The 27,969-nt window shown below is 38.2% G+C and overlaps 1 protein-coding gene across 1 annotated transcript in view; it reads right to left on the bottom strand.

Annotated features, from left to right (window-relative positions):
- Positions 1–27,969, bottom strand: part of PCCA (propionyl-CoA carboxylase subunit alpha) — a 422,256-nt gene that overhangs the window by 179,429 nt on the left and 214,858 nt on the right. Inside the window, 4 exon segments of the mRNA XM_030313554.1 lie at positions 8,249–8,362; positions 23,948–24,005; positions 24,008–24,040; positions 24,043–24,051. Of these exon segments, the coding sequence (XP_030169414.1) occupies positions 8,249–8,362; positions 23,948–24,005; positions 24,008–24,040; positions 24,043–24,051 (214 nt within the window).

The raw sequence follows: 27,969 nt of genomic DNA, 5'->3' as shown, positions 1-27,969 counted from the left end.
TTGGGTGTGGAGGTTACTTAAAAATAAAACCTTAAAAAAAAAAAAGATTGATTTGACTAAATTAACATGGAAAACACACCCTACTGGTGTCTCATTTGCTGGACTGTAAGATAAGACATCTCATTTTTTTTCACTAAAGATAATCAGACCCCGGGGCGCCTGGGTGGCGCAGTCGGTTAAGCGTCCGACTTCAGCCAGGTCACGATCTCGCAGTCCGGGAGTTCGAGCCCCGCGTCAGGCTCTGGGCTGATGGCTCAGAGCCTGGAGCCTGTTTCCGGTTCTGTGTCTCCCTCTCTCTCTCTGCCCCTCCCCCGTTCATGCTCTGTCTCTCTCTGTCCCAAAAATAAATAAACGTAAAAAAAAAAAAAAAAAAAAAAAAAAAAAAAAAAAGATAATCAGACCCCAATTTCTACTTTCTTGTCATATTCATAGCTACCTGATATAAATAAACAAAAAAGGCCATTTCTTATTCTTAATGATTTTTGCTTATCTATAAAACATTTACTTAGTTTTGTACAATATAAAATTCATTTCTTTATTTTTTTTTAGTTTACTTATTTATTTTGAGAGAGAGAGAGGGAGGGAGGGAGGGAATCCCAAGCAGGCTCCATGCTGTCAGCAAGGAGCCCAATGTGGGGCTTGATCCCATAAAATCATGATCTAAGCCAAAACCAAGAGTCCAACAACTTAACCGACTGAGCCACCTAGACGCCCCTTATTTCTTCATAACAAATCAGGTAAAAGAATTTGGGTATTGAAATATAATTACACAACATCAATTATTCTCACAAAAACTGATGAAAAACATTATTCCCATTTTAGTGGTAAACTTAAGTTTAAAGTAATATATCTAAGGTCACATTACAATAAGTGGTACAGTTATGACTGGAAACCAGACTTCTAATTTTAAATTCTATTTTTTTCCACTAAACCACAGAATGTATTTATGTAACATATGCATATCTACTTAGACGTGTGTGGTGTGGTGGGGGGGGGCTCTGCACACATGCACGCAAGTCACACAAATGAAAGAGAAGGAAAGAAAGAGGAGGGGAAGGGATGTGAGGGCAGCAGGAAAAGAGAAGGGAGAGCGGAAGTAGGGAAGGGAGAGATAGGCAGAGAGAGGGAGTGCATGAGTAAGCACACACTCACTGTTAGTGACTAAATGTTTGTGTCCCCACTCCAAAAACTCCAATGTTGAAATCTAATGCCTCATATGATGGTATTTGGAGGCGGCAGCTTTGGAAGGTAATCAGGTTGTGAAGGTAGAGCACTCATGAAAGGGATTATGCCCTTATAGGAGGAGGCCAGAGAGCTAACTTGCCCCCTTCCCACCATATGAGGATATAAGAAACAGGCCTTCAGCAACATAAAAGAGAACCCTCACCGGAACCCAGCCAGGGCGGCCCCCTGATCTCAGACTTCCAGCTCCAGAGCTGTGAGCAATGTTTGTTATTTAAGCCACCCCGTCTATGGTAATTTGTGAGAGTGGCCCAAACTGAGACACTCATATGTATTTCTGTCTTGCTATCTTTGGACATACAAAGAGATACTACAAATCACAATGAAGAAACTCTTTTATAACATACATATAAGTGAATCCCAAATGAATTCAAGAGTTAGATGTTGCTGATTTTCTCAGAAGTTCACGTTTAGGAATCTGAACACATTCTCTGGGAAATGGAAAAGTACAAAGAAAGAAAGAAAAGGAAGCAAACAAGCAAACACAAGCCACAAAAATATATATGATGAAATTACTATAAATCTGCAGTAAAATATTTTTATAAAACCCATGGAATCAACATTTACTTTGAAACACCTTAAAATAGTTTCAATATACCTCAGTGTAGCTACACTATGAGGACTGACATGCCAAAAGGAGTCAAAGGCTTATCCTGAGCCATACCCCCTGCCAAATTCTTACAACACACAAGGTTAAGTGAATGCAAAACAGCACTTTGCTAGGGAAGAGAGACCTGGTCACCAGCCTTCCACCACCGGGGAAGTTGGTACAGCTCTCCCAAGAACTAACAATCATTACATGATAAATTAGCATAACAGAAAGATAATAATCATGAAATTAGAAAATGTAAGTGATAAAGCTCAAGAAAGCCTAGTTGACTATTTACTTAGCTACCAGACCTAACCAAAGAAAGCAACAGGTGTAGAAATAACAGTGGGAAGGACAGAAGTACAGAAGTTTAGAGAGAGCACAGTGGCGTTCTCACTAGCGCCTGAGAAGCTTGGGATGGCAGAGGTGGACTTGAACAAGAATAAAGAAAGGAAAGGGCCTCGCTCAGAAAGGTGATTCCTGACCTGTGAACAAGCATTTAGATCCAAGGAAAACAGGCATATCTTGAACAAAACTAAATGAAAGATTACTATAAGGGACTAAATTGTTTCCTTTACTCTTTTTTCCTGCAATCATTATCTGTTAGTGCAACAAATTATTAAACCAAACCACACTGCAACAAAATCACTCTCACTTCAAATAACATGAAGTGATTGTTTAACACAACTTTCAAGCATTCATTTCTGTCAAAAGAATAACTGACATGACAATTAAAAATAATTATCATGTACTTCTGTAAAAACTTAATTGTGTTTGCCAAATTTATTTGTGGTCATCCTGAGAAAAATTGCCATTGTTCTGACATTAATGTTTTGTTGGGTTTTTTTCTTCTAAAAGGCACTGCTATCTTCTTACTATCCAAATACTATGGGTACATATCATCAGTGTCTTTTTCCAAGTCATAAATGATGAAAGAATAAAATCCATAGAGATATTGGGAAAATAAGATCAGCAGCCAAAACAAGCCACACAAAGGAAGGGCTGAGGGCTACTGGATCTGGAAGCATAAACATTACATGAGCACACCCATGATGGAGAAATGTGCAGCCACACCTGGAGGCTGACTCTTAGACACCATTCCCAAGCCAATAATGAAATCATGCTTCGTGAACCAAAACGTAAAGATTCAATCACCTAACATCAACTTTGATGTCAGGGACCTTTTCGGCAAACAAGCAAAAATAACTTAGATTTACTTCGTTTAAGTAAGATTATACTCTGCCAAAAAAATCAATATATTTTGCTAGATATTACAGGTCTCTGTTGTCATGGGTAATACTGTTTCACAATAAACTGGCTTACTAAATGAGTAAGTTCCATAGAAAATAAACTCACCCAAAATAGATCATTGTTATATAGGTAACATGTGCACAGTTATTTACATAACTTTTGGCCACATATTTTATTAATATAATTTTTCCAACTTTTAAAGAGTAATAAATTCAATAGTAATATATAGAGGAGAAGCATTCTGGGATGATGGCGGACTAGGAAACATCAGGAATGTGTCTACCCTCCTAAATGACGATTATACTGGCAGAATCTCTCTGATATTTTGAGTTTAGAACTCCAGCCCAGTCAAAGGCTTGCCAACTTCCAGGTTAAAGTGGGATGGTAAATTGCAATCAATTTTGGTCAATTTCAGGTCTTACCAGAGTAACAGCTAGTCATCCCCCAGCACATCCCCAGCAACTGGCAGGCAGCTTGGCATGTGTTCCTGGAGCAGCGTCCACACGGCTTGTGGAAGCCAGGGTGGGCAAAAAAAGGATCCTGTCCTCCAAATACTAGGCATCTGTGTTATGATGATTGACTACTGCTTGTGATCACAGAGGTGCAGACAAAAAGGTAGACAGCCATTCTTACTGCACCTCCTCCCAGTGTTGCAAGCCCCTCCCTCTGGCTGAAGGGACTTCCAGGGGATTTAAAGGGTCAGTACCCCCATTTGCCTCCTTCATTTTCTGCTTTTCCCCCTGTCAGGAGCCAGACAATAAAGACTAAGACATTCAAAACAACTGCATTTATAAGGGAAACTGGAAAGTGACTGTACACACCCAGGGAAATGCTCAGAAAAGACCTGAGAAGACCTTACATTTACACCTCAAGCTGATCAGCTGATTGCTGGCATAGAGACAGCCTACAAATAAATGCAGATAACAACAACAACAACAACAACAACAACCAGTAAACCCTGAGGAAAGAGGAGAATCTGATTTCCAGAGTTAACACATTAACAGATTCAAATGTCCTATGCTCAACAACAACAAAAAAATCACAAGTCATATACAGAAACAGAGAAGTATGGTCTTCTCAAGGAACAAAATTAGCAGAATATGACCATGAAAAAGAGCTAATGGCAGATATAGTAAACCAAGACTTTAAAACAACTCTCTCTTAAAGATGCTCAAAAAACTAAAGGAAGAGGTGAACAAACAATGTGAAAACAAAATGAAAATATTAATAAAAAAATTAAAAACCTATAAGGAAATTTAAAAATTCTAGAGCTAAAAAAGTACAATAACTGAAATGAAAAACTCACTAGGATTAAAAGGCAGATTTGAGCAGGCAGAAGAATCAGCCAACTTGAGAATAAGGTAAGAGAAATTCTCGAATTTGAAGAACAGAAAGACTGGGTCCTGTGGGACACCATCAAACAGACGAATGTATTCATCATGGGAGCCCCAAAAAGAGAGAGAGAGAACGGGGTAGAGAAAATATGTGAATAATGGCTGAAAACTTCCCAAATTTGATGACAGGCATGAATATAAATATTCAAGAAACTCAATGGACTCCAAGTAAGATGAACTCATAGACCCCCAGGAAGACACATTACAGTCAAACTTTTCAAAAGCCAAAGAGAAAATCTTGAAAGTAGCAAGAGACAGGCAAATCAACCTCCAAAGGATATTCAATGAGACTGTCCCGATTTTCAACAGAAATTGAAGAGGCCAGAGGCAGTAAGCTTATATATTCAATGTGCTAAAAGAAAAAAAACCCAAAAAACAAAACAACCTGAAAACTAAGAATCCGAAATCCAGCAAAACTGGATTAAGAAATAAAATTGGAAATTAAGACATTCCCAGATAAAGAGAAACTGAGGCAGTTTGTGAGTTTGTGACCACTAGACCTGCCCTGCAATAAATGCAGAAGGCAGTCTTGCAAGCTGAAATGGAAGGACTCCAGACAGTGCCAGGAAGCCACATGAATAAATAAATGTCTCAGTAAAGCCCATATTATTATGGACAATAATAATAGCTGTTATTATTATAACTTTTTTTGAAAGTCCATATTCTGTTTTCTACATAATTTAAGAAATTAATACATTTAAAAGAATTATTAATTTATGGTTTGGGGCACAGAATGTATGAAGACGTAATTCTGTGACATCAACACCTGCATCCAGGGAACCACTGATCTTCCCATCATTATATTTTTGCCTTTACTAGAAATTTCAAATAAAACTACAGACTATATAGTCTTCTTTAATCTGGTTTCTCTTAGCAGGACTTTCTTTTTTTTTTACATGGTAATACATATACCAGTACTTTTGTCTACTTTACTGCTAAATAGTATTTCATTGTATGAATATACCACAACTATTTATCCACTTACCACTTAATGTACATTATTCTAGTTGGTGTGTATTAGTGTAGCAATGTGATTTTGTCTTTCTCTAGTGATTAATGATGCTGAACACCTTTTCATGAACTTATTGCCATTCATATAACTCCTTTAATAAAGATTTCTATTTTTTTAATTGGGGTGTCTGGCTTATTTTTGAGTTTTAAGAAGTATTTATACATTATAAACTCAAGTTCCTTATCTATATACCTATATATCTATATATCTCTGGATACATTCTGCCATTTGCTACATATATTATTTTATAGTTTTCTCAATGGTATCTTTTGAAGAGCAAAAGTTTCCATATGTTTTATTAATTCTGTAATAAAAATTTTTAAATATGCTTCTAAAGACTAGGGAATAAAAATAATATTCACAACATAATATTACAATGAAAAAATAGAAGTCAAACTATATTCCCAGTATGACTCTATGTGAGGTATATGCATGCTACATGTATGTATGTCTATAAATATACACACACATATACACTTAGAAAGGAATACATCAAAATGTGAAAAAGTACTTCCCGAAAAGTTTGTGGGATACAAGTAATTTTTATTCTTTTCCTTTTTAAACCTTTTTCAGATTTTTGCCAGTGGTAAGTCAGTACTCTCTGAAAATAATTTGAATACATATCTTAAAGATCAAACCACTTCATTATTAGTGACCCTCAGGGCTTCAGAAACGATCAAGGTCTAAATAACATCTGAAGGGCATCAGGATATGACAACTATATTTATCAAAAGAATAATAAAAAAATTATACAAGGTATGATTCTGGATTTAAAACAAAAGCTAGATACACACATCCCTCCAAAACATCCCTGTTGCAACAGAGCTTGATGGAAACAAACTGCAATGATAGAAGGTTCTTTCTATCACTCAGTTCAGTAGCCACTAACCACAGTACAGCAGTGGCTACAGAGCACATGAAATGCGGTTGGTGACTACACAGATAGTGGCACTGAAACCTGAGAAACTGAACTTTTAATTTGATTTCAGTTCAAGTAAGCACACATGGCCAATGGCTACTACATTGGCCAGTGCAACTTTAGGGAAAAAAACCAACCAGATTCATGGCTTTATTGCCCACTTTCCTCCTCCTTCCATCATTCAGTAATTTACTGATATTCTGTAACCTCTCAACTCTCCCTAGACATCTATCAAATCATGACTTAAAAAAAGATTATACATTAATCTACTAACGGGTATCTACCCAAGGGAAACGAAAACACTAATTCAAAAAGATATATGAATACTATGTTTAGTGCAGCATTATTTACAATAGCCATTTCCTACACACACACACACACACACACACACACACACACACACACACACTCACAGAGAGAGAAAGAGAAAAAGAGAGAGAGAATATTACTCAGCCATAAAAAAGAATGAGATCTTGCTATGGGAAACAACATGGATGGACCTAGAGGGTATAATGTTAAGTGAAATAAGTCAGACAGAGAAAGACAAATACCATATGATTTCACTTATATGTGGAATCTAAAAAACAAAACAATGCAGAAACAGACCCATGAATACAGAGAACTGATGGTTGCCACAGGGGTGGGGTGGGGCATGGGCAAAACAGGTGAAGGGGAGGAGAAGGTACACGCTTCCATTTATGGAATGGTAAGTCCATATGAAAGCTACAGCATATGGAATACAGTTAATGGTATTAATAGTGTTGTAGGATGACAAACGGTTACTGTGTTTACAGTGTGCACAGCATGTAGTATAGAACTGTTCAATCACTATGCTGTACACCTGAAACTAATGTAACACTGTGTGTCGACTATACTTCAATAAAAACAAGTGGAGAAAAAAAATCATCAACTAAGCTTCCTATACTCTCTGTTGAGAATAAGAACAAATGAAGAGTACTATTTACTCCAAGATTTTCTGAGTAAAACCAGTCAGCCATTAAGATACAGCCGAAACCCAGTCTACTTCTCCTCTACCTAATTCTCAGAGGGTAATCTGAGTTTCTGATCTATGTTCTTCAGAGCTGCTCAGTCACCTGCCATCTTTTCTCTTTTTCTCTTTGTTCTTCCTCTTGTGGAAAAGCAAAAAACATGGAAAAGAAGTTGAAGTGACACAGTTTTACCAACAACATCACCCTAGCAAGTCATAGACTGTACTTGCTAAAGTAGGATTATGTTAGCAAGGACATAGAAATTCATGTTAAGTAATTCTGTCATTTAGAGCCATTAATTTCATGATGACTTTGTTTTTATTTGCCCTGATACAAAGGATATTTTTTCTTTCACTTACATTTCTAGGAAGCTAAAAGGTATCCTTAGGGACCACAAATAACTAACTCAACCTGTTAACTCTTTCTTGTATCTTATAAATGAATTTCTTATATATATGTATATTTTAGCTGCTCAGACTCAATCCTAATTTTTAGTAGTATAACACTTTTCAAAACTTTGTCAACAAAGTTAACAAAGATTAACAAACGAAGTTATAAAACAGAAATAATAAAATACAAATTACTTAAACAGATATTCCTCAGGGCTTCAGAGTATCTTCTTACCTCTAATAATGTCCAAATTAGCAGGGTCAAGATCCTTTTTTCTGAGTTAAAAAAAATCATTTGAACAAAATAGAAGCAATACCATTTTTAAACAGTGTGATTTTATTATACGTCTGCAAACACTCACAAGATTCAGAACTATGATCAGTTATATCTTTTATTAGCTATTTTCTATGATTAGATTGTCGGTATTTGTTCATTTATGCTGTCTTAAATAATCTAACATACCTTGAATTTTCATGTTCTTGAAAATGTTGTGCTCTTAATTGGAATGCCACGAACAATGATGATGCTATTGCCAATAATTGGTTTCTCTCAATTTCTGTTAACTTGTGTCCTGAGGGAAATCAATCAATCACATACATCTTGTTAACATCTAGTGCTTCTAACTTATAGAATTATTAGTCATTCAAATAAGTATTTTATCAAATATCTATTATAGAGCTAGTATTATACCAGACACTGAGGCATGCACTGGGGAGGGAAGAGAGCAAGATTATTCAAATAAGACCAAAACCCCCAAGTGAGTCTATCAATTAGTTCTAGGAATTTGGTAATAGACCCCTCAATGGCCTGGATAAACTGCACTCTTCCAGGCTTTGAAAAGTTCCTGATGAAAACGACTCACATGACCCCATACTTACCCTATATGAGGATTACAAAAATTTGGTCTTAGTCTTCTCAAAAACAGTCTACAAGAGCACTTCTCAAAGTGTGTCCTATGGGCTATCAGGAGTCCCCAGTAACCTTTGGGGACTGCAAGGTCAAAACTACTTTCACAATAATGCTAAGATTTATTTGCTTTTCCTCCATCATTTTTTTCAGGTGTATACTGTGGAGGTTCCCTGATCCAAGAGATATATGTGTGGTGACTTCATTGCTCTGATGTCAACATATAATGGATTTATTACTAGTACTATAAAAATAAATTTAAGGGGCGCCTGGGTGGCTCAGTTGGTTAAGCGTCCGACTTCGGCTCAGATCATGATCTCGCGGTCCGTGAGTTCAAGCCCCACATCGGGCTCTGGGCTGATGGCTCAGAGCCTGGAGCCTGCTTCCGATTCTGTGTCTCCCTCTCTCTCTGACCCTCCCCTGTTCATGCTCTGTCTCTGTCTCAAAAATAAATAAACATTAAAAAAAATTAAAAAAAAATTTTTTAAAAAGAAAAAATAAAAAAAATAAACATTTTTAAAGCTCCTAAGTTTTTTCTTCTTTTTTACAAATTGTTTTAAAATATTTTTTAAATGTCTGTTTATTTTCGAGAGAAACAGAGAGAGAGAGAGAGAGAGCAAGCTAGGGAGAGGCAGAAAGAGGGAGCGACAGAGAGCAAAGCAGGCTCCACGCTGTCAGCACTGAGCTGGATGTAGAACTTGAATCCACTAAATGTGAGATAATGACCTGACCCAAAGTCAGATGCTCTACCGACTGAACCACCCAGGCACCCTTCTTCTTCTTTTGTTAATGTTTATTTATTTATTTTGAGGGAAAGAAGGAACATGTGTGCAAGCAGGGGAGCAGAGAGGGAGAGAAAGAATCTCAAGCAGGCTCTGCACTGCTGGTACAGAGCCCAGTGGGGGTGCTCAATCCCACAAACTGGGGGATCATGACCTGAGCTAAAATCAAGAGTTGGACACTTAACCAACTGAGCCACCCAGGAGCCCCTGAAGCTCCTAAGTTTTAATTTATAATATGGCAACTATCAACGGATATAACCACAAAAGCTCTTTGGAGTATAAAGAGGACCAGTAAAATGATCTCCAACTTCACTGTGCATCGGCCCAAGAACTTGCATTTCAAACAAGCTTCAGGGTGGTGCTGATGCTGCATGTCTACAGATCTCAGCTTGAATAGAACTATTTTAGACACGTTTACCAAATTGCATAATACAAACCACTCAAGTAGTTCATGAAACCAGTTTAGTGGGTCATGACCATAAAGACAAATTATGTGAACATTTTGCACCCCGAATCTTTTGTGGATGTGTGTACACTAATCAAGATGCAGAAGAGATTTCTTACAGTGGTTGAAACAGTCACTCCTCTAGACACATTTGCACATTATGTCATCAGCAGGGAAAAAGGCAATACATTATGAGAATCCTTTCCTCTGCAGGACACTGGTTCAGTGTTTCATTTGGTCTAATTGCTAGCTGCACTAAGATAATATTGAGAAAGGAGATTCCCAAATAAAACTCACTATTATTCATCACATCTCACAGAGAAATTGATACAATGTATATCAATTTTAATCCTTTTATTGATACCGGAACAGATTTGCAAATTCTACCAAGGACTAATTCCCAATAAATTTCTATCTGATATAAGCCTGCTGAAAACTTATTTACTTCTACAATTTAAATTTGTTTCCACAACTTAAGAATCTCTCAGGTAATTTTAACAGAGTAGTGCTGCAGAGATGATCCATTTCATCCTCCATGCAGTGCGAATGCCTCTTCTACAGCACTATTGGATAGATGGTTATCTAGGATTGATAGAACCCCAATAGTTGGAAAGTGACAAACTCAAAGATTTCTAAATAGATGGTTACTTCTCATACTGAATCAGACTGCTTCTACAAACTTTTTTTTAATGTTTATTTTTGACAGGGAGAAGAGACAGAATGCAAGTGGTGGGGGGGGGGGAGGGGGGGGAGAGAAAAAGGGAGACACAGAATCCGAAGCAGGCTCCAGGCTCTGAGCTGTCAGCCCAGCCTAGAGCCCAATGCGGGGCTTGAACCCACAAACCACAAGATCTGACCTGAGCTGAAGTCATACTCTTAGCTGACTGAGCCACCCAGGGGCCCCAAACTTTTTAAAAAATTTTATTTGAGAGAAAAAGGGAGAGGGTGCAAGCATAGGAGAGGGGCAGAAGGAGAGACAGAATCTCAAGCAGGCTCCACACTCAGCACGGAGTCCCAAGCAGGGCTCGATCCTACGACCCTGGGATCATGATCTGAGCTGAAATCAAGAGTTGGATACTCAACTAACTGAAGCACCCAAGCGCCCTGAGTCAAACTGTTTCTTTGTGACTTCCACCCAACTTTTCCAATCTGAAGTAATTTTGAATAAGTCTATTCTAATTCTATTCTTTCCTATACTTGTGCATTACCCATCTTGAAGGATAGAGACTGCAGTTATACACTCTGCCACTCATTAAAATGGTTTTATATCTTGACCATCCTTGGAGTATCTAGCCACATTGAAAAGATACTTTTCAGGTCCAAAGTGGCAACGTAGAAGATATTCTATCATAACTATTCTTATGATAATGGTTCTAGCATAAGGCTACTCTTGATCACAGATCAGAGGGGCCTTGACTCCTGTTGTTCTCTTATGGCCTGATACCCACAACATGTCTGCCCTGGCTCTGACCCTGGACTTCTTCTGAATGTTCTTCATTACTATGCCCTCAGGTTTTTCCTTGCTGAAATCTCTGGTGCAGCTGGTCCTGGTGTCTTGCAATCCATGATCCAAATGTTGTTCCTAACTAAATTAGACTAAAATCCAGCCTAACCACCTGGACCAAAGCTGATCCAAGGCAGAAAGTGGCCCTGACTGAATCTTAGGTTTGAGATGAAGATTAGTTCATCACCTGACTCTTTCACCAGAGTGATCAATACAGTATGCCCTACCAACTACAAAAGTGACCCATTTTGTATTAGACACAGTCAACAAATAGACACAGATCAGTGGCCAGGGCCAACTGCTGGGTCAAGCTGATTACAGCTGCATTATTCCCTATTAATGAGTCCTCTCTTCTCCAGGCTAACCACCTATAGTTCCTTCAAAGTTCTTGATGTGAGATGGATCTCATACCATCTTTTTTTTTTTTTAACATTTTTTAAATGTTTGTGTATTTCTTTAAATGTTTATTTATTTTAGACAGAGAGAGAGACAGAGTGCGAGCGGGGGAGGGACAGAGAGAGAGGGAGACACAGAATCTGAAGCAGGCTCCAGGGTCTGAGCTGTCAGCACAAAGCCCGATGCAGTGCTCGAACTCATGAACCATGAGATCATGACCTGAGTCAAAGTCGGACACTCAACGAACTGAGCCACCCAGGCACCCCTAAATGTTTATTTTTGAGAGAAAGAGAGAGAGAGAGAGAGAGACAGAATGAGCAGGGGAGGGGCAAAGAGAGAAGAAGACAAAATCCAAAGCAGGCTCCAGGCTCTGAGCTGTCAGCACAGAGCCTGACACAGGGCTCAAACTCACAAACCACAAGTCATCATACCATCTCTAATAAGAGGTTATGATTTTCATTATCATAATCACTTTCTTTTGCACACACCCCAAAAAAACTGAAGGACAGTTTTTTTAGTTCTTTTCTTAAAATGGTATCTTTTATAAATTGTGAGATAAAAGACATAAAAATGTAAAGGACTTGGTCTAATATCAGAGCCATGTTGAGATAGTCTTTGACTAGAGGTTATATAATAATACTATGGCTCTCCCTATCAAAATAACACCAGCATTCTTCACAGAGCTAGAACAAATAATCCTAAAATTTGTGTGGAACCAGAAAAGACCCCAAATGACCAAAGCAATCTTGAAAAAGAAAAGAAAGTAGGAGGCATCACAATCCCAGACTTCAAGCTATACTACAAGGCTGTAATCATCAAGACAGTATGGTACTGGCACAAGAACAGACACTCAGATCAATGGAACAGAACAGAGAACCCAGAAATGGACCCACAAATGTATGGCCAACTGATCTTTGACAAAGCAGGAAAGAATATCCAATGGAATAAAGACAGTCTCTTCAGCAAGTGGTGCTGGGAAAACTGGACAGCAACATGCAGAAGAATGAACCTCGACCACTTTCTTACACCATACACAAAAAATAAACTCAAAAAAAGGGGCGCCTGGGTGGCTCAGTCGGTTAGGCATCCAACTTCGGCTCAGGTCATGGTCTCGCGGTTTACGGGTTTGAGTCCCACATCAGGCTTTGTGCTGACAGCTCAGACCCTGGAGCGGGCTTCAGATTCTGTGTCTCCCTCTTTCTCTGCCCCTCCCCTGTTCACGCACTGTTTCTCTCTCCATCTCAAAAATAAACATTAAAAAAAAACAAATTCAAAAAAAGAAAACTCAAAATGGATGAAAGACCTAAATGTAAGACAGGAAGCCATCAAAATCCTCGAGAAGAAAGCAAGCAAAAACCTCTTTGATCTTGGCCACAGCAACTTCTTTTAACTCAACACGTCTCCGGAGGCAAGGGAAACAAAAGCAAAAATTAACTACTGGGACCTCATCAAAATAAAAAGCTTCTGCACAGCAAAGGAAACAATCAGCAAAACTAAGAGGCAACTGACAGAATGGGAGAAGGTATTTGCAAATGATATATCAGATAAAGGGTTAGTACCCAAAATCTATAAAGAACTTATCAAACTCAACACCCAAAAAACAAATAATCCAGTGAAGAAATGAGCAAAAGACATGAACAGACACTTCAAAAGACATGAATAGACATCCAGATGGCCAATCAACACATGAAAAAATTCTAAACATCACTCATCATCAGGGAAATACAAATCAAAACCACCATGAGATACCACCTTACACCTGTCAGAATGGCTAACATTAACAACTCAGGCAACAATGGATGTTGGCGAGGATGCAGAGAAAGAGGATCTCTTTTGCACTGCTGGTGGGAATGTAAGCTGGTGTAGCCACTCTGGAAAACAGTATGGAGGTTACTCAAAAAGCTAAAAATAGAACTACCCTATGACCCAGCAATTGCACTACTAGGTATTTACCTAAGGGATACAAGTGAGGTGTTTCGAAGGGACACACATGCACCCCAATGTTTATAGCAGCACTATCAACAAGAGCCAAAGTATGGAAAGAGCCCAAATGTCCATCAATGGATGAATGGATAAAGAAGATGTGGTATATATATATATATATATATATATATATATATATACACACACACACAATGGAATATTACTCAGCAATAAAAAAAAATGAAATCTGGCCATTTGCAACTATGTGGATGGAACTAGGGGGTATTATGCTAAGCGAAATTAGTCAGAGAAAGACAAATATCACATGACTTCACTCATATGAGGACTTTAAGAGACGAAACAGATAAGAGAAGGGAAAAAAAATGATATAAAAACAGGGAGGGGGACAAAACATAAGAGACTCTTATAGAGAACAGAGGGTTACTGGAGGGGTTGTGGGAGCGGGATGGGCTAAATGGGTAAGGGGCATTAAGGAATCTACTCCTTAAATCATTGTTGCACTATATGCTAACTAATTTGGATGTAAATTTTTAAAAAATTAAAAAATAAAAAAAACATACTATGGCTCAAAACAAGACATTAATATTAGAGTATGTTTATAGTCTAATATAGATCCATATAGTATACAATATATAATATATAAAAATACTCATTTTAGCTTTTAAAAAGTAGTTGTATTTACTATCCTCATAACTTCCAAGGTATAATATAGACATAGTAATTTTTTTAATTACAAAATGTCTGAAATTTCATCAAGTAATTTGTGATTGACATATGAAATCTAAAAATAATCTATGTTTTAGCCATTTAATTGACACTGACCATACAATAATAATTTAAAAAGAAAACTTTTTTACAACAGCTTTCAATTTCAAGTTTATGGGCCAATTAGAATTCTTTACATATGCTCAATTAGCACTTAGTATTTTGCCAAACAGAAATAAATTTTACAGAACACTGTACAGAAAAATTTTACAGAACACAGTCATATCATTAGTTTTCATTAGAAATGTTTGCACTATTCTTTTAAAAGATCACTCCAATGTCTAGATAGTAACTAGACTCCTCAGTTTTATTCTAATTGTTTTTATGTTTTACATTTAATCTTTGCCTGGGACTCATTTTTTTTTAATTTGGCATAAATTAAAGTTCTAACATTTCATATAGAGTAAGAGAAAAAACTCCCACATATACTAATTTCTGTTTATGAGCTCCCTATTCCATTACACTGACATACTTATCCATTTTTTTTTCTTTCAAGTATTTCCTTTCTTAAACTATTTTTTAAAATGTATGTTTATTTACAGAGAGGGAAAGCATGAGCCGGGGGAGGAGAAGTAGAGAGAGAGGGGAAAGAGAGAATCCCAAGTGGGCTCTGCTGTCAGTGCAGAGCCCAGCATGGGGCTCCGTCCCACGAACCATGAGATCATGACCTGAGCAGAATTTAAGAGTCAGACACTTAACTGTCTGAGCCACCCAGGCATCCTACCCCCATTCCTCTACTTTATATCATGCTGTTTAGATGCAGAGGCTTGGCAATACATTTTAAAACATGGAAGGCCAATTTTCCTCTATCATCCTTCATAATTTGCTATTTTCAGAAATTTATGAATACATATAATCTTTTAAATCATTTAATGTAGTGGACCTTGTGAATCTAACTGGAATGACATAAAATCTGCATCAATCTGAGATAGATTGGCACTCCTATACTATTGAGTCCCCAAACAATAATTGATATGTTTAAAATTTAACAACTCAGGAAACAACAGATGTTGATAAAGATACGGAGAAAGAGGAACCCTCTTACACTGTTGGTGGGAATGCAAACTGGGGTAGCCACTCTAGAAAATAGTTTGGAGGTTCCTCAAAAAGTAAAAAAATAGAACTACACAAGACCCAGCAATTGCACTACTAGGTATTTATCCAAAGGATACAAAAATAGTGATTCAAAGGGTTACATGCAGCCCAATGTTTATAATGGCACTATCAACAATAGCCAAATTATGAAAAGAGCCCAAATGTCCATGGACTGATGAATGGATAAAGAAGATGTAGTGTGTGTGTGTGTACGTACACACACACACACACACACACACACACACACACACACACTGGAAAACTGATCAGCCATCAAAAAGAATGAAATCTTGTCATGTGCAACAACACGGGTAGAGCTAGAGTGTTTTATGCTGAGCAAAATCAGTCAGAGAAAAATACCATATGATTTCACTCATATACGGAATTTAAGAAACAAAACTGATGAACACAGGAGAAGAGAATGAAAAACAAAATATAAAACCAGAAAGAGAAGCAAACCATAAGAGACTCTTAACTACAGAGAACAAACTGAGGGTTGCTGGAGGGGAGTTGGGTGGGCAGATGGCCTAAATGGGTGATGGGCATTAAGGAGGGCACTTAAGTGACGAGCACTGGGTATTCAATGAATCACTAAATTCTACTCCTGAAACCAATACTATACTATGTGTTAGCTAACTTGAATTTAAATAAAAATTTGAAAGACAAAAAATAACTGATGTTTTCCCATCTGTTCACATCTTATTTCTCCTCAACAATATTTTTACAGCTTACAGAGTCCTATAGGTTCTATGTCTTCCCTATTAAATTTCTCTTGACTATTTTACAAGACACTACAATTAATATGAACAGGGTTCATTTCAAACTGGCTCTTTCTAACACAGAGAAGAGATACTAACTTTGCATGTTTATCTTGCTGCATTCAGTCATCTTGACAGACATGTTTTAAGTCTAGAAATTTTTAGTAGTATCTTCTGGGTTTTCTAGGGACACAATTATATATGGAAAAAGAAAATTTTCTTATTTTCAAAATATTTAAACCAACTTTTTTTTGGTCTTTTTGATATTCCAAAGCAATAAAAATGATTGATAATAACAGTCACTTTACAGAATTCATTTGTTCCTGATTTTAAGGGAAATTTTAAACTAGGGTTTTTTTAGTTTTCATAAAGTACATTTTTAATCAAATTTAATTTAATTTTTTATTTCAAAGAATTTTTAATTAGAAAAGGCTATTGAAAAGCATAAGAGACTCTTAAAAACTGAGAACAAACTGAGAGTTGTTGGGGGTGGGAGGGAGGGGAGGGTGGGTGATGGGTATTGAGGAGGGCACCTTTTGGGATGAGCACTGGGTGTTGTATGGAAACCAATTTGACAATAAATTTCATATATTGAATAAATAAATAAATAAATAAATAAATAAATAAATAAATAAATACATTGTCAAAAAAAAAAGGCTATTGAATTTCCACCCAACACCTTTTTAGCACCTACTTTTTTTGTAAGCCATCACTTTTTATTTTATTCTAATTGTAATGGGTATCATTAACAAAGGTACTTTTTTTTTTAACTTTGAGGTACAATTTTCATACAATATATGGGTCCATTTTAAATAAGCAATTGAGTTTTGACAAATGTGTATGCCCATATAAGCACCACAACAATCCATATCAAATTTTCCATTACTCCAAAATGCTCCTTTGCATCTCTTTCCAATCAACACCTCTGGACCTCCTTTCCCTCCCTGACCTCAGGCAATTAAACTCTTTTCTAGTTTCATTTAAATGGAACCAGAGAGTAAGTACTCTTTTGTGTCTGGCTTCTTTTGCACCTAATATTTTTGAGATTCATCCATGCTTTTGAGTGAATCACAGTTTCTTTCATTCTCACACTCAGTAGTATTCTATAGCATGGATATACTGCTATTTGTTTAGCCATTCATTCACTGAGGGCTTTCAAAGTAAGGGAGGGGGAAGATATGATTTGGTTCTAAAAGTGAACTCTGGCAGCTGGGCGAAGATGAATTACAAAGTGCAATGGTGGCAGGAGGGAGGGCTATGAGAAGGCTGTTCTAAATCCAGACAAGAGTATAGCAGCTCAGGTAAGGGGGGTTGGTGTGCTGGTTTGGTGTTGAAATGAGACACGCCTGCATTCAATTCCCAGCTGTAGGTGAACAAGCTAAGGCAAGTGCACTGTACTGACGACCGTGAGTGGGTTCACATCTGAAAACACCTAGAGAGTTGTGGTGAGGGGGGTGAGGACCCATGCTGCCTGCTAACTCCTGGCATTGTAAACCCCATGCGGGCAGCAAGTGTTTCTGCTTACCGATTAATCTTAAGCACCCAGAACTTTGGGACGCAAAGTGTATTTAAATTCTTTTAGATTCTTCCTATCCCTTTCTCAAGTGTGAAGGTAAACTAAGAGAGCACTGCAACTTGACCCTTGTTTTTCACCTCTGCCAACCCTGATTGAGAAGATTCACAAGCATGACCCTGGCAGTCCGTGGGGTCCAAACAGTGAGGCAGAAAGACCAAGAACTTCCAGCCTGGCATGCAAGGACAGATGCAGCCTCACAAGCTCTAGCAAGAGCCATCTTCAACAGCAGCAACTCACCTCCACGTAAAAGTTAGAACCCTAGCCTGGGAGGAGTTCTAAGGGTTTCTCAAACCCATCTTTTGAAACCTTCAAGAGCATTAAGGCTTGAAATCTCTACCATACTCTCTGCAGAAGACATGGTTGGAAAAAGGCGCAGCTCTAAAAACCCTTACGCTTTTTAAAATACCTTCCAGGGGGCACCTGGGTGGCTCAGTTGGTTAAGCATCAGACTTTGGTTCAGATCATGATCTCACAGTTTGTGAGTTCGAGCCCTACATCGGGCTCTCTGCTGTCAGTACAGAGCCTGCTTCGAATCCTTTGTCTTTCCCCCATGCTTTTTCTCTCTCTCAAAAATAAGCGTTAAAAAAATAATAATAAATATTCTTCAGTATTTATTAGCGTCAGACCCTAGACACTACCTTTTACCTAATGGGTTCAGTAAATATTTGTGAAAGAAAGGAGAAAAACTTCCTCTTCACAATTAGCCCTCACCTTCTTAGCCTTTGAGGGAGTTGGGGAGTGTGGGGGGAGAATTTCCAACAAAAACCCCAAACTTCAAACAACATTTAGGCTCTCCCATCCTTATTCATTAAGTTGGTAGTTACTACGTGCAAATCGAATCACATAGTAGCACTCACATGGTCTGTGATATACCTCTGTAAACCTCATGCAATTATCACTCCATGTGCATGACCCAGTTTTTCAGAAGCCTGATCAGTGTTCTCCTAAGTGGCTTTAGTTCTATCGTCTATTTTTAACAGTCATCTGGGGATTCCCTTTCAAACTAGTGTTGTCTTAAATGATGCTGACAGATGTCCTGAGCCTGAGCTATGCATGTTCTCTCTTTCTGGGATGTGGCTTTGCTGACCATTTGCTTTGTGTGTAGGCTTCATGGACGGGTTGAGAGACAGGGTGTCACCACATTCAGTATGTCCACATTCACTCAAACCTCTGTCCAACTGTGCCTGGTGTCCCTGGAGCAGAGGGCATCTTATTCTCCAAAAAGAAGAACTTCAAAGTCTTTGCCAAAGTGGAGGAGAGAGCCACCCTCCTCTAAAGAGTGAAGGAGGGGATATGGAAAATTTTTCCAGAGATTTTTAGACCAATAGTCCTACCTTTAGAAATTTCCCAAGCTTCCTGAAACTTAAATAGGAGCTAAGACTACTAAAGGGTTCTATGGTGGTAATGAGCGACTTCTCAGTTTTTCACACTGTCAGATTAGGATTCAACTTTCTTAGGTTGCTAAGTCAGTTAAGAATCATTTTTTGGCTCTTCATTTTCCAGAATACTATCTCTTCTCTTTTTCCTTATGGGCTTGTGTCTTTAAAAAAAAAAAAAAAGAAAACACCTCAATTCAGGACACCTGGCTGGCTCAGTCAGTGGAGCATGCAACTCTTGATCTCAGGGTCATGAGCTCAAGCCCCACATTGGGTGTGGAGCCTACTTAAAAATAAATAAATAGTAAAAATAAAAGTAATAAAAACTTCAATTCATTGGTTGGGAAAAATGGGTATAATTTAGCTGTCATCTTTACCTCATATTGGTTAAAGCACTTTCTTCAGTAATTTCCTCAAAATATATATAATGACATATTTCTGAATCTTTATTTTAAAATCTCTTTTCATGGCGCCTGGGTGGCTCAGTCAGTTAAGCGTCCAACTCTTGGTGTTGGCTCAGGTCATGATCGCATGGTTTCATGGGTTCAAGCCCTGAGCTACCAGTTCAGAGCCTGCTTGGTGTTCTCTGTCTCCCTCTCCCTGCTCCTCTCTCTCTCTCTCTCTCTCTCTCTCTCAAAATAAATAAACAAAAAATTTTTAAATAAATAAAATCTCTTTTCATAATTGAGAAATGAAAGATATGTTAGTTGGGTATAGTACCTCCTGGGTTAAGTACTTTCTAATGAATCAGATATTTTAAGATTTTCTAATTTCCAGTTTATGGAATCTGAAGATGATCTCATTCTACATTCTCTGCATATAACTTGGTGCTTTTTTTTCTTTCTAGAAGCTTTAAAGACTTTTTGTTCTTGATATTCCTAGAAGAGTTACTTTTTTCATTAATTTTGTCTGAAACTCAGTGAATCTTTGCAAAAACACATCAAGGCTTTCTCAAGAACAGTGAAACAAAAATCTCCCTTATTATTTCTTTTAAAATTAACCTTCCTTTACTTGTCCATCTTTTCTTCATGAAACTGTTATATACATACAAAATCTCTTGGATCATCCCTCCACATCTCTTATTTCACAAATTATTTCATCCTTTCTACATTTTTACCTGTAGTAAAAGTGTAGGGAATAAGGGAATAGGACCCTTATTCCTTAGGGTCACTAGTTTAGTTCTTAAAAGTGACCATCCCACCTTTCGCTTTGCTGAAACACTTCTAAAAATCAAGAGTTTTTATACTTTATTAAAGTCTCTCTCCTCTGATTTCATGTCCTTAAATGTTCTTACCATTTTTCAGCAAACTCTGTCATTTGACTCACAGGAGTTCTAACACAGCACCGCCTGTCCTCAGCGATTCTTCTAGGTCTTCCTCCCTACATGGTAAACCTTTTCCTTTGTAAAGTCAGGTCAAAGGACCAGACGCTGGTATGCCGGTAAATGGTAACAATCAACTCGGGTGTGAAGGAAGAAGAAATGCACCAGTGCAGGTTTTGACAGTTTCCTCACTGTAAATACTATCTCCAAGGCTGATTTCAAACTACCGGCATCACATCAGAGAAGATAGATTGGGCACAGATGAGCAGTGCCCCAGAATAGTTCTTGGGGAAGTGCTGCAATGGTCTAAATGCTACCTCATCCTGGAAGCCATCCTTGATTCCCTGAATCGGAAGTGGTTTTTCTCTGTGCTCAAGACACTTTGCTTATATCTTCATTTAGCCCTTCTTTTGTCCTGTAGCGGTTAGTTCTTTACATATTTATTACCTTGTGATGTAAGTTCCTTAAGTGCAGGGAAAATATATTATTTGCTTTCCATTTTCTTCTAGAGCCTGCACCAATTATTTGTTGGATGATTTTAATGACTGAATTCTCAAAGGCAATGCTACAGCCCAAATTTCATTTTATCACTATCACCAGCTAGACCCCAAGACACGACCTTTACTCCCCACTTGCCTGTGCTCACCAACCTTTGTCCCCATTTTTCCTTACACTCTTCTTTCCAGCGTATCTCTTAACTCAGACAAAAGACCCTATAGGGATAATATTCAGTGATGGAAACCAAAACAACTGCTCAGAGTACCAGCCAGCCAGACCAACCAGACCAGTTTAAAACTAACCATTGCCACCACCCCCCTGCCCCCAACCTGCACCTGCACAGATGGGCAGTGGAATGACTGACAGTTACCTTTACCTCATTATACTAAAATCTCCACCAAGGAGGAACAGCCTCATTTACATAACAAACAATGTATACATAGGTATATTTCCTTATGGCACATATGAGACCTTATGCCTGCCTTTACATACAATGACAAAGCCCCCTATCTAAATATTCATCCTAACCCTAAATAAAAGGAACCCATTCACCCTTGCCCAGAGAGTCACAGCTTTGGAAGTTATTCCCCACGATCTCCTCATTTGCTGCAAATTAAGTTCCCTTTATTTTATTATCCTGTTGCAACAGATCTGTGCAACAGAAACCATGGTGTGGTGTCTGCCTGTGACTCACCAAGGAGCAACTCATACTGATTTGGTTACACCGCTTTTAAAGGAATAGAAATACTTGACTAAATTAAATGGAAAAGAAAAAGGTGTAATTAGTGGTATTCTACTTGTGTTGAATCCAATTTTTGTTAAAAATCTGCAGCTTTCCAGGAGAGAAAAATAATTCTGATCTCTTCTTTTGACAGGGCTAAAGGTTAAACTGTAGCAAGGCAAAAGAGAAAAAAGTCCAAAATGTTCATTACAGGCCAACTGAAATTATAGTTCCTAAAATAACTTCTCCTCATTTTCCTTTACTCCAGAGTCAAAATAACATCTTCCCCAGTTTCATTTATTTTTCAAATAAATGCACAGCAGCTTTTCAACCTGAGACTCTAATAAGCAGATATGAAGAATACATTCCTGTGCATCCTATTTTTTGGTTTTAGTCACAGTAATTCATTCCAAAGGTCAACCTCAGAACCTTTAGTAACACTGTTCCAGTCCACAAATATATTTGGGATAACAAACATATATAATAGAAAATTTTAATGCAGTCATAAAAACACGTCCTCGCCTGTGAACAGTGCCTAGGATAGCTGGACAGATGGGAAGCAGACGGGTAATCCCAAAGGGACAAAATGACCCAGGCTCAAACATATGGAGAAGATCCTGGATTAACTTCAGTGGCCACTTCCTGCTGTCTCTTTCAGGCACATATATCAAACAATCAGAGATGATACAGTTTAAAATATCAGATACCTGCTGTAGGGAAAAATAGGAAGGAGGAAATAGAGTAATCTGAAAAACAAGCGATAGCAGCCATTCAGAGAAGGACTGACCTGAGAATAATGTGAGGGAAGACAATGAGAGGTCCACATTAAGAAGGGCAAAGCTAGGTGTGTACTTTTTTTTTTTTTTTTTTTTTATGTTTATTTATTTTTGGGACAGAGAGAGACAGAGCATGAACGGGGGAGGGGCAGAGAGAGAGGGAGACACAGAATCGGAAACAGGCTCCAGGCTCCGAGCCATCAGCCCAGAGCCTGACGCGGGGCTCGAACTCACGGACCGCGAGATCGTGACCTGGCTGAAGTCGGACGCCCAACCGACTGCGCCACCCAGGCGCCCCAACTAGGTGTGTACTTTTAACGTGCTTACAGGCATTCTACAACAACAACATACAGCATACTCTGAAAACTTGTATGATCTGTGATTTTGAAGCCTAGCACAATTGAATGAGTACTGAAACAGGAGGTGGAAACTAAGTTCAGCTTCTGGCTTTATTATACTACTGGTCATTTAACCTCATCAAGCTCTCTGGGCTTTCGTTTCCTCACATGGAAAAATAAAGGATGAGATGAAATAATTGCTAATGGTCCTTTCTAACAACTTCCAACAATTTTTAAAACTGTGTTCCTATCTTGTATAAGCATGGATAGAATTACATTGTCCATGCTGATAATTCCCTATCAAACAGAAATGTAATATAGTAAGTTTATCACGGAAAATGGCAATGTTAAGTTTTAGGTAAATTTCTGAGTTCCCTTGAGAATGTGTAACATTTTCTGATGCTAAATGTATAGCACATAGTAATCAACTTAAATTAGAAATTTTAAATGCCATTTTCTTCCCCATAATGGGATCCAACACCATCTATGTACACATATAGACATTTACACAATGTATGTATGCAAGCATGTTTGCTCTAAAAGTTCCCTCAAGTTTTCACCTGTTGTCTGCTTCTGCCTACTGTTTCATGACACATCACCATCACAGACGCATTAGCCAAGCAGACATAAAAGCATATGGAAATCCTGAAAACATAATTCTGATCTTTTCCCTTGATGGGGCTTGAGGTTCAACTATATATAGCAAGGCAGAGAGAAAAGAGGCCAAAATGTTCATTACAGTTGAATTTCTCACTCAACAAAATTAGGATTACTGCACATTCATGAGTCATTCATGAATACTCAAAATCATGAATATCAATAGTCTAGGATACTCTTGTTAATAAATCAAGTACAGTATAGACCAGAGGCCTTAATTTCAAAACAGAAAAATTATACATTATAATAAAGCATAAAATAACTTTAATACAGTAAAATACTTCAATGCACACAAACCTTTAAAAGCCATCAGGATACACATCAGAAAGGAATTTAGTGTTGATGTCTCCTTCTATAAACGTGAGTTGATTATCACCTCTCGGAGCAATGCAATATATGTGTAACACCTAAAAATAAAAGATATCAGATGGAATTAGAGAACAAAGAGTCAGTTAAAAATCTAAGTCTTACTATCTAGAGAAATTTATCATCTGTGTCTTATGATCTAGCAAGAACCAGGCAAGATATCCATCTCCTTAACTTCAAATAACAACAAAAAGGTCTGAATCTGTGGTAGCAATAAAATACTAAATGTAAGCCTGAGAAACTTGTGACGCCAAGTCAATTTAATAGGGAAACAAATGTCTTTTCAGTAAATGGTACTAACATGTCCATTTGGGAAAAAGGACATTGAACTTCAGCCCTATAACTCACACCATACACAAAAATTAACCTAAATTGGATCACAAACCTAACAGTAAACCCTAAACTTCAAGACTTATGGGAAATGTAGGAGAAAAAATCTGTTATCTTGAGGTAGGCCAATAGATTCTTTGGTAGTACACAAAAACCATGAGCCATAAAAAAAGAAACTGTACTTCATCAAAATTTAAAAGTCTGCTTCAAAGGATACAGTTAAGTAAACAAAATGGTAAGCCACAGACAGAGAAAACGTGCACGACACACATATCAGACAAAGAACTTGTATCTAGAATATATAAAGAATGCTTACAGCAGAGTAAGATGACAATGTAAAAAATGGCAAAGGATCTGAACACATTTCACAAAAGAAAATATGCAAATGAAAAGTCGTTCGGAGCGCCTGGCTGGCTCAGTCGGTTGAATGTCTGACTTCAGCTGAGGTCGTGATGATCTCAGGGTTCATGAGTTCGAACCCCACATCGGGCTCACTGCTGTCAGCGTAGAACCCGCTTTGGATCCTCTGCCCCCTCTCTGTGCCCCTCCCCGACCTGTGCACTCTCAAAAATAAATAAAACTTTAAAAAAGTTGTTCAACACTGCTATCATCAAAGGAACACAAAGAGATGCCCCCCAAAACCAATTTAAGTGGCTAAAGGTTAGAAGACCGAAATATCACATATCAGTGTGGATGTGAAACAGAATTGTCACACCCTGTGGTGAGGCTATAAATGGCACAAATACTTTGGAACAGCATGGCAGTTTCTTAAAGAGTTATACATACATACGATTCAGACAAGTCACTCCTAGGTAACCTATCCAAACACTTATACACATAGGTTATTAATTGATTTACAATGGTCAAAACTGGAAACAATCTAAATGTCCATCAACAGGTGAATGAATTAGCAAAGTGTGGTTTGTCCATACAATGAAATTCTATTTAGCAATAAAAAGACAGGGGTTACTAAAAACACAAGAATGAATCTCAAAATAATTATGCTGAATTTAAAAAGACTACTGTAGGAGTCCATTAATATAAAATTTCAGAAAAGGCTAAAAAACCTACAGTGACAGAAAAGCAGATCACCCAGTTGCACTGGGACAGGGGTAGAGACACCGAGGATTCCAAAGGCAATGAGAAACTTTTGGAGGTGATAGAAATGTTCAGCATCTTGATTGTGGTGATGGTTTCACAGGTGAATACATATGTCCAACTCATCAAACTGAATAAATACGAGAAGTTCATTCATGTCAAGTATACTTCAATGAGTAGTAAGAAAGGAGGAGGGGGAAAAAAAAGAAAAAGAAGAAAAAAAAAGAAAAGAACAGCTTGTGATCCAGCAGGAAACACTGAGTCTGGAACACAAGGACCACTACAAAGTTATGTTACAATAGCTAACTGCCACAACAGGGACTCGAAAGGTATCAGGAGAGTTCTGTAAGATAGAAGGGCTTTATGAACGGAGTATTTGATCTTGGTCACGCAGATTACAAAGATGTAAAGAGGAATAAAAGGGAGGATGAGAGGCATGTCAAATCCAGGGAGAGCAGGATTCGATCAGGCTTCCACAAGAGGAGCAGGGGACTGGAGTATGATAGAGCTGAAGTAATGAGAGGTTTGCTAATTCCTTCCAGTTTCTTCACCCACTTCCATACTCGTCTATACCATTTCAGACAGCACAGTCCTCATCATACCATCTGCTGCATAACAAACCTAGAAAGCCTGATTCTGATCTGTTATTCAAGTCTTGTAGAGTGCTCATTTTTATAAAATAATTCCAAAGTAGGGTACCTGGGTGCCTCAGTCGGCTGGACGCCTGACTTCAGCTTGGGTCATGACCTCACAGTACGTGGGTTCGAGTCCCGCATCAGGCTCTGTGCTGACAGCTCAAAGCCTAGAGCCTGCTTCAGATTCTGTGTCTCCTTCTCTCTCTGCCCCTCCCCAACTTGCACTCTGTCCGTCTCTCTCCTCTCTCAAAAATAAACATTACCAAAAAAATAAATAATTTTAAAAAATAATAATTCCAAAGTAAGCAAAGAATCAGAACCTCAGGCTCAAGTACCAGATCTACCTCTTACCTTGGGTAAGCTACTTCACCTATCAAATGTTTAGTTTCCTCATTTGTTAAGTGGTGATCACAGCAGGACCTATTTTGCATTACTGTCATGAGGTACAAATGAGGTAATGCTTAAGGCAATGCCAGGCACTCAGAAACATGCATCAGTGTTGTGCTCGTTATTATCCTTTCACATGAGAACCGATACACAGCAGAAGACAAGGTGTAGTTAATCAACATCAGACATGGGAGCCCGAGCAGCTCAGTCCGTTAGGCATCTGACTCTTGATTTCAGCTCAGGTCACAATGTCACAGTTCGGGAGCTCGAGCCCCACACTGGGCTTGTGCTGCAGGTGTGGAGCCTGCTTGGGATTCTCTCTCTCTCCCGTCTCTTGCTGCCCCTCCCTCTCCCCCTCCCCAAAATAAACAAACTTAAAAAAAAAAAACACATCAGACGGCAGATGCACTGGATCTCAAGCCTCAGCACTGACCTCCCTCCCCAACTTCCAGTTTCATATCCTATAGGAATCCAGTTCCTCAAAAGTTTACACCTCTCTATCCAGAGAACATAGCCATCCTATTAGGCGGCGTTTAGCAAACTCAGCACACAAATCAGACCACCCCCTATTTTTGTATATCGAGTTTCTTTGGAATACAGCAGTGTTACATTCAGTGTGTGTGCTCCAAGAGTCAATCAGTTGTAATAGAGACCATATGACCCACAAAAGTCTAAGCTATTTACACTCTAGCCCTTCCCTGAGAAAGGTTGTGGACATTCGCTATAAGGTTTTTAACAATGTTGATATTCTGAGCAAATTAGTCTACACCTATCAACATTATTCTAAACCTACTAGCCATGTGGCAGCTAGATATCACACACAGGAAAAAATATGAGAGCAAACACTGTAACACTATGGTACCTGCTTTGGGGGAACTTTCAGTAACCAGTCACAGAATAAGAAAATTACAAAGAAAAGAGACTTAAACTAAGAAATTGTGATCTAGAGAGAATGAATCATATATCTAAAGTTTAGTAAAATAGAAATTGTAATAGTAATATATGTTTAAAATATGACAGCCTGCGGGTTTCACTGAAAATGTGATTTCCATTTTTTACACAGTAACAAGAGTCTTAGCAGAACAAAAGACTCCACAGACACAGACTCTATTTTCCTGTCTGTCCTACAGCTGGACCTGACAAACTGATTTCCAGACAAGGGGTTGGAAGTTAGAGTGATGCGCCCAATTCCAGCCTCGCTTACTTGAAAAGAATAATTACTTGGGCTTCCTTTCCTCCTTCTTCCTATGGGCTTCCTGATAAGGCAGGAACTCAGCTCTGGAAATGAAGGTGAAACAGAGCAACATGTTGGCAGGGGGGGGAGGGAGGATCTCCTGGAATGACCACAGAACCACAGGACACAAACTTGCCCCATCAGCACAGACCAGCCAGCCAGTTAAATGAGAAGTAAATAATATTCTATCTTATTTATACTACTGTATTTAAGAATCTTTGTTAAGGCAGGTTACCCTGTACTCTCATGTATACATATGGGGAGAAGGGCATACT

Source organism: Lynx canadensis, chromosome A1, assembly GCF_007474595.2.
Source record: "Lynx canadensis isolate LIC74 chromosome A1, mLynCan4.pri.v2, whole genome shotgun sequence".
NCBI classification, from domain to species: Eukaryota; Metazoa; Chordata; class Mammalia; order Carnivora; family Felidae; genus Lynx; species Lynx canadensis.
This window is presented reverse-complemented; position numbering and strand designations above follow the sequence as displayed.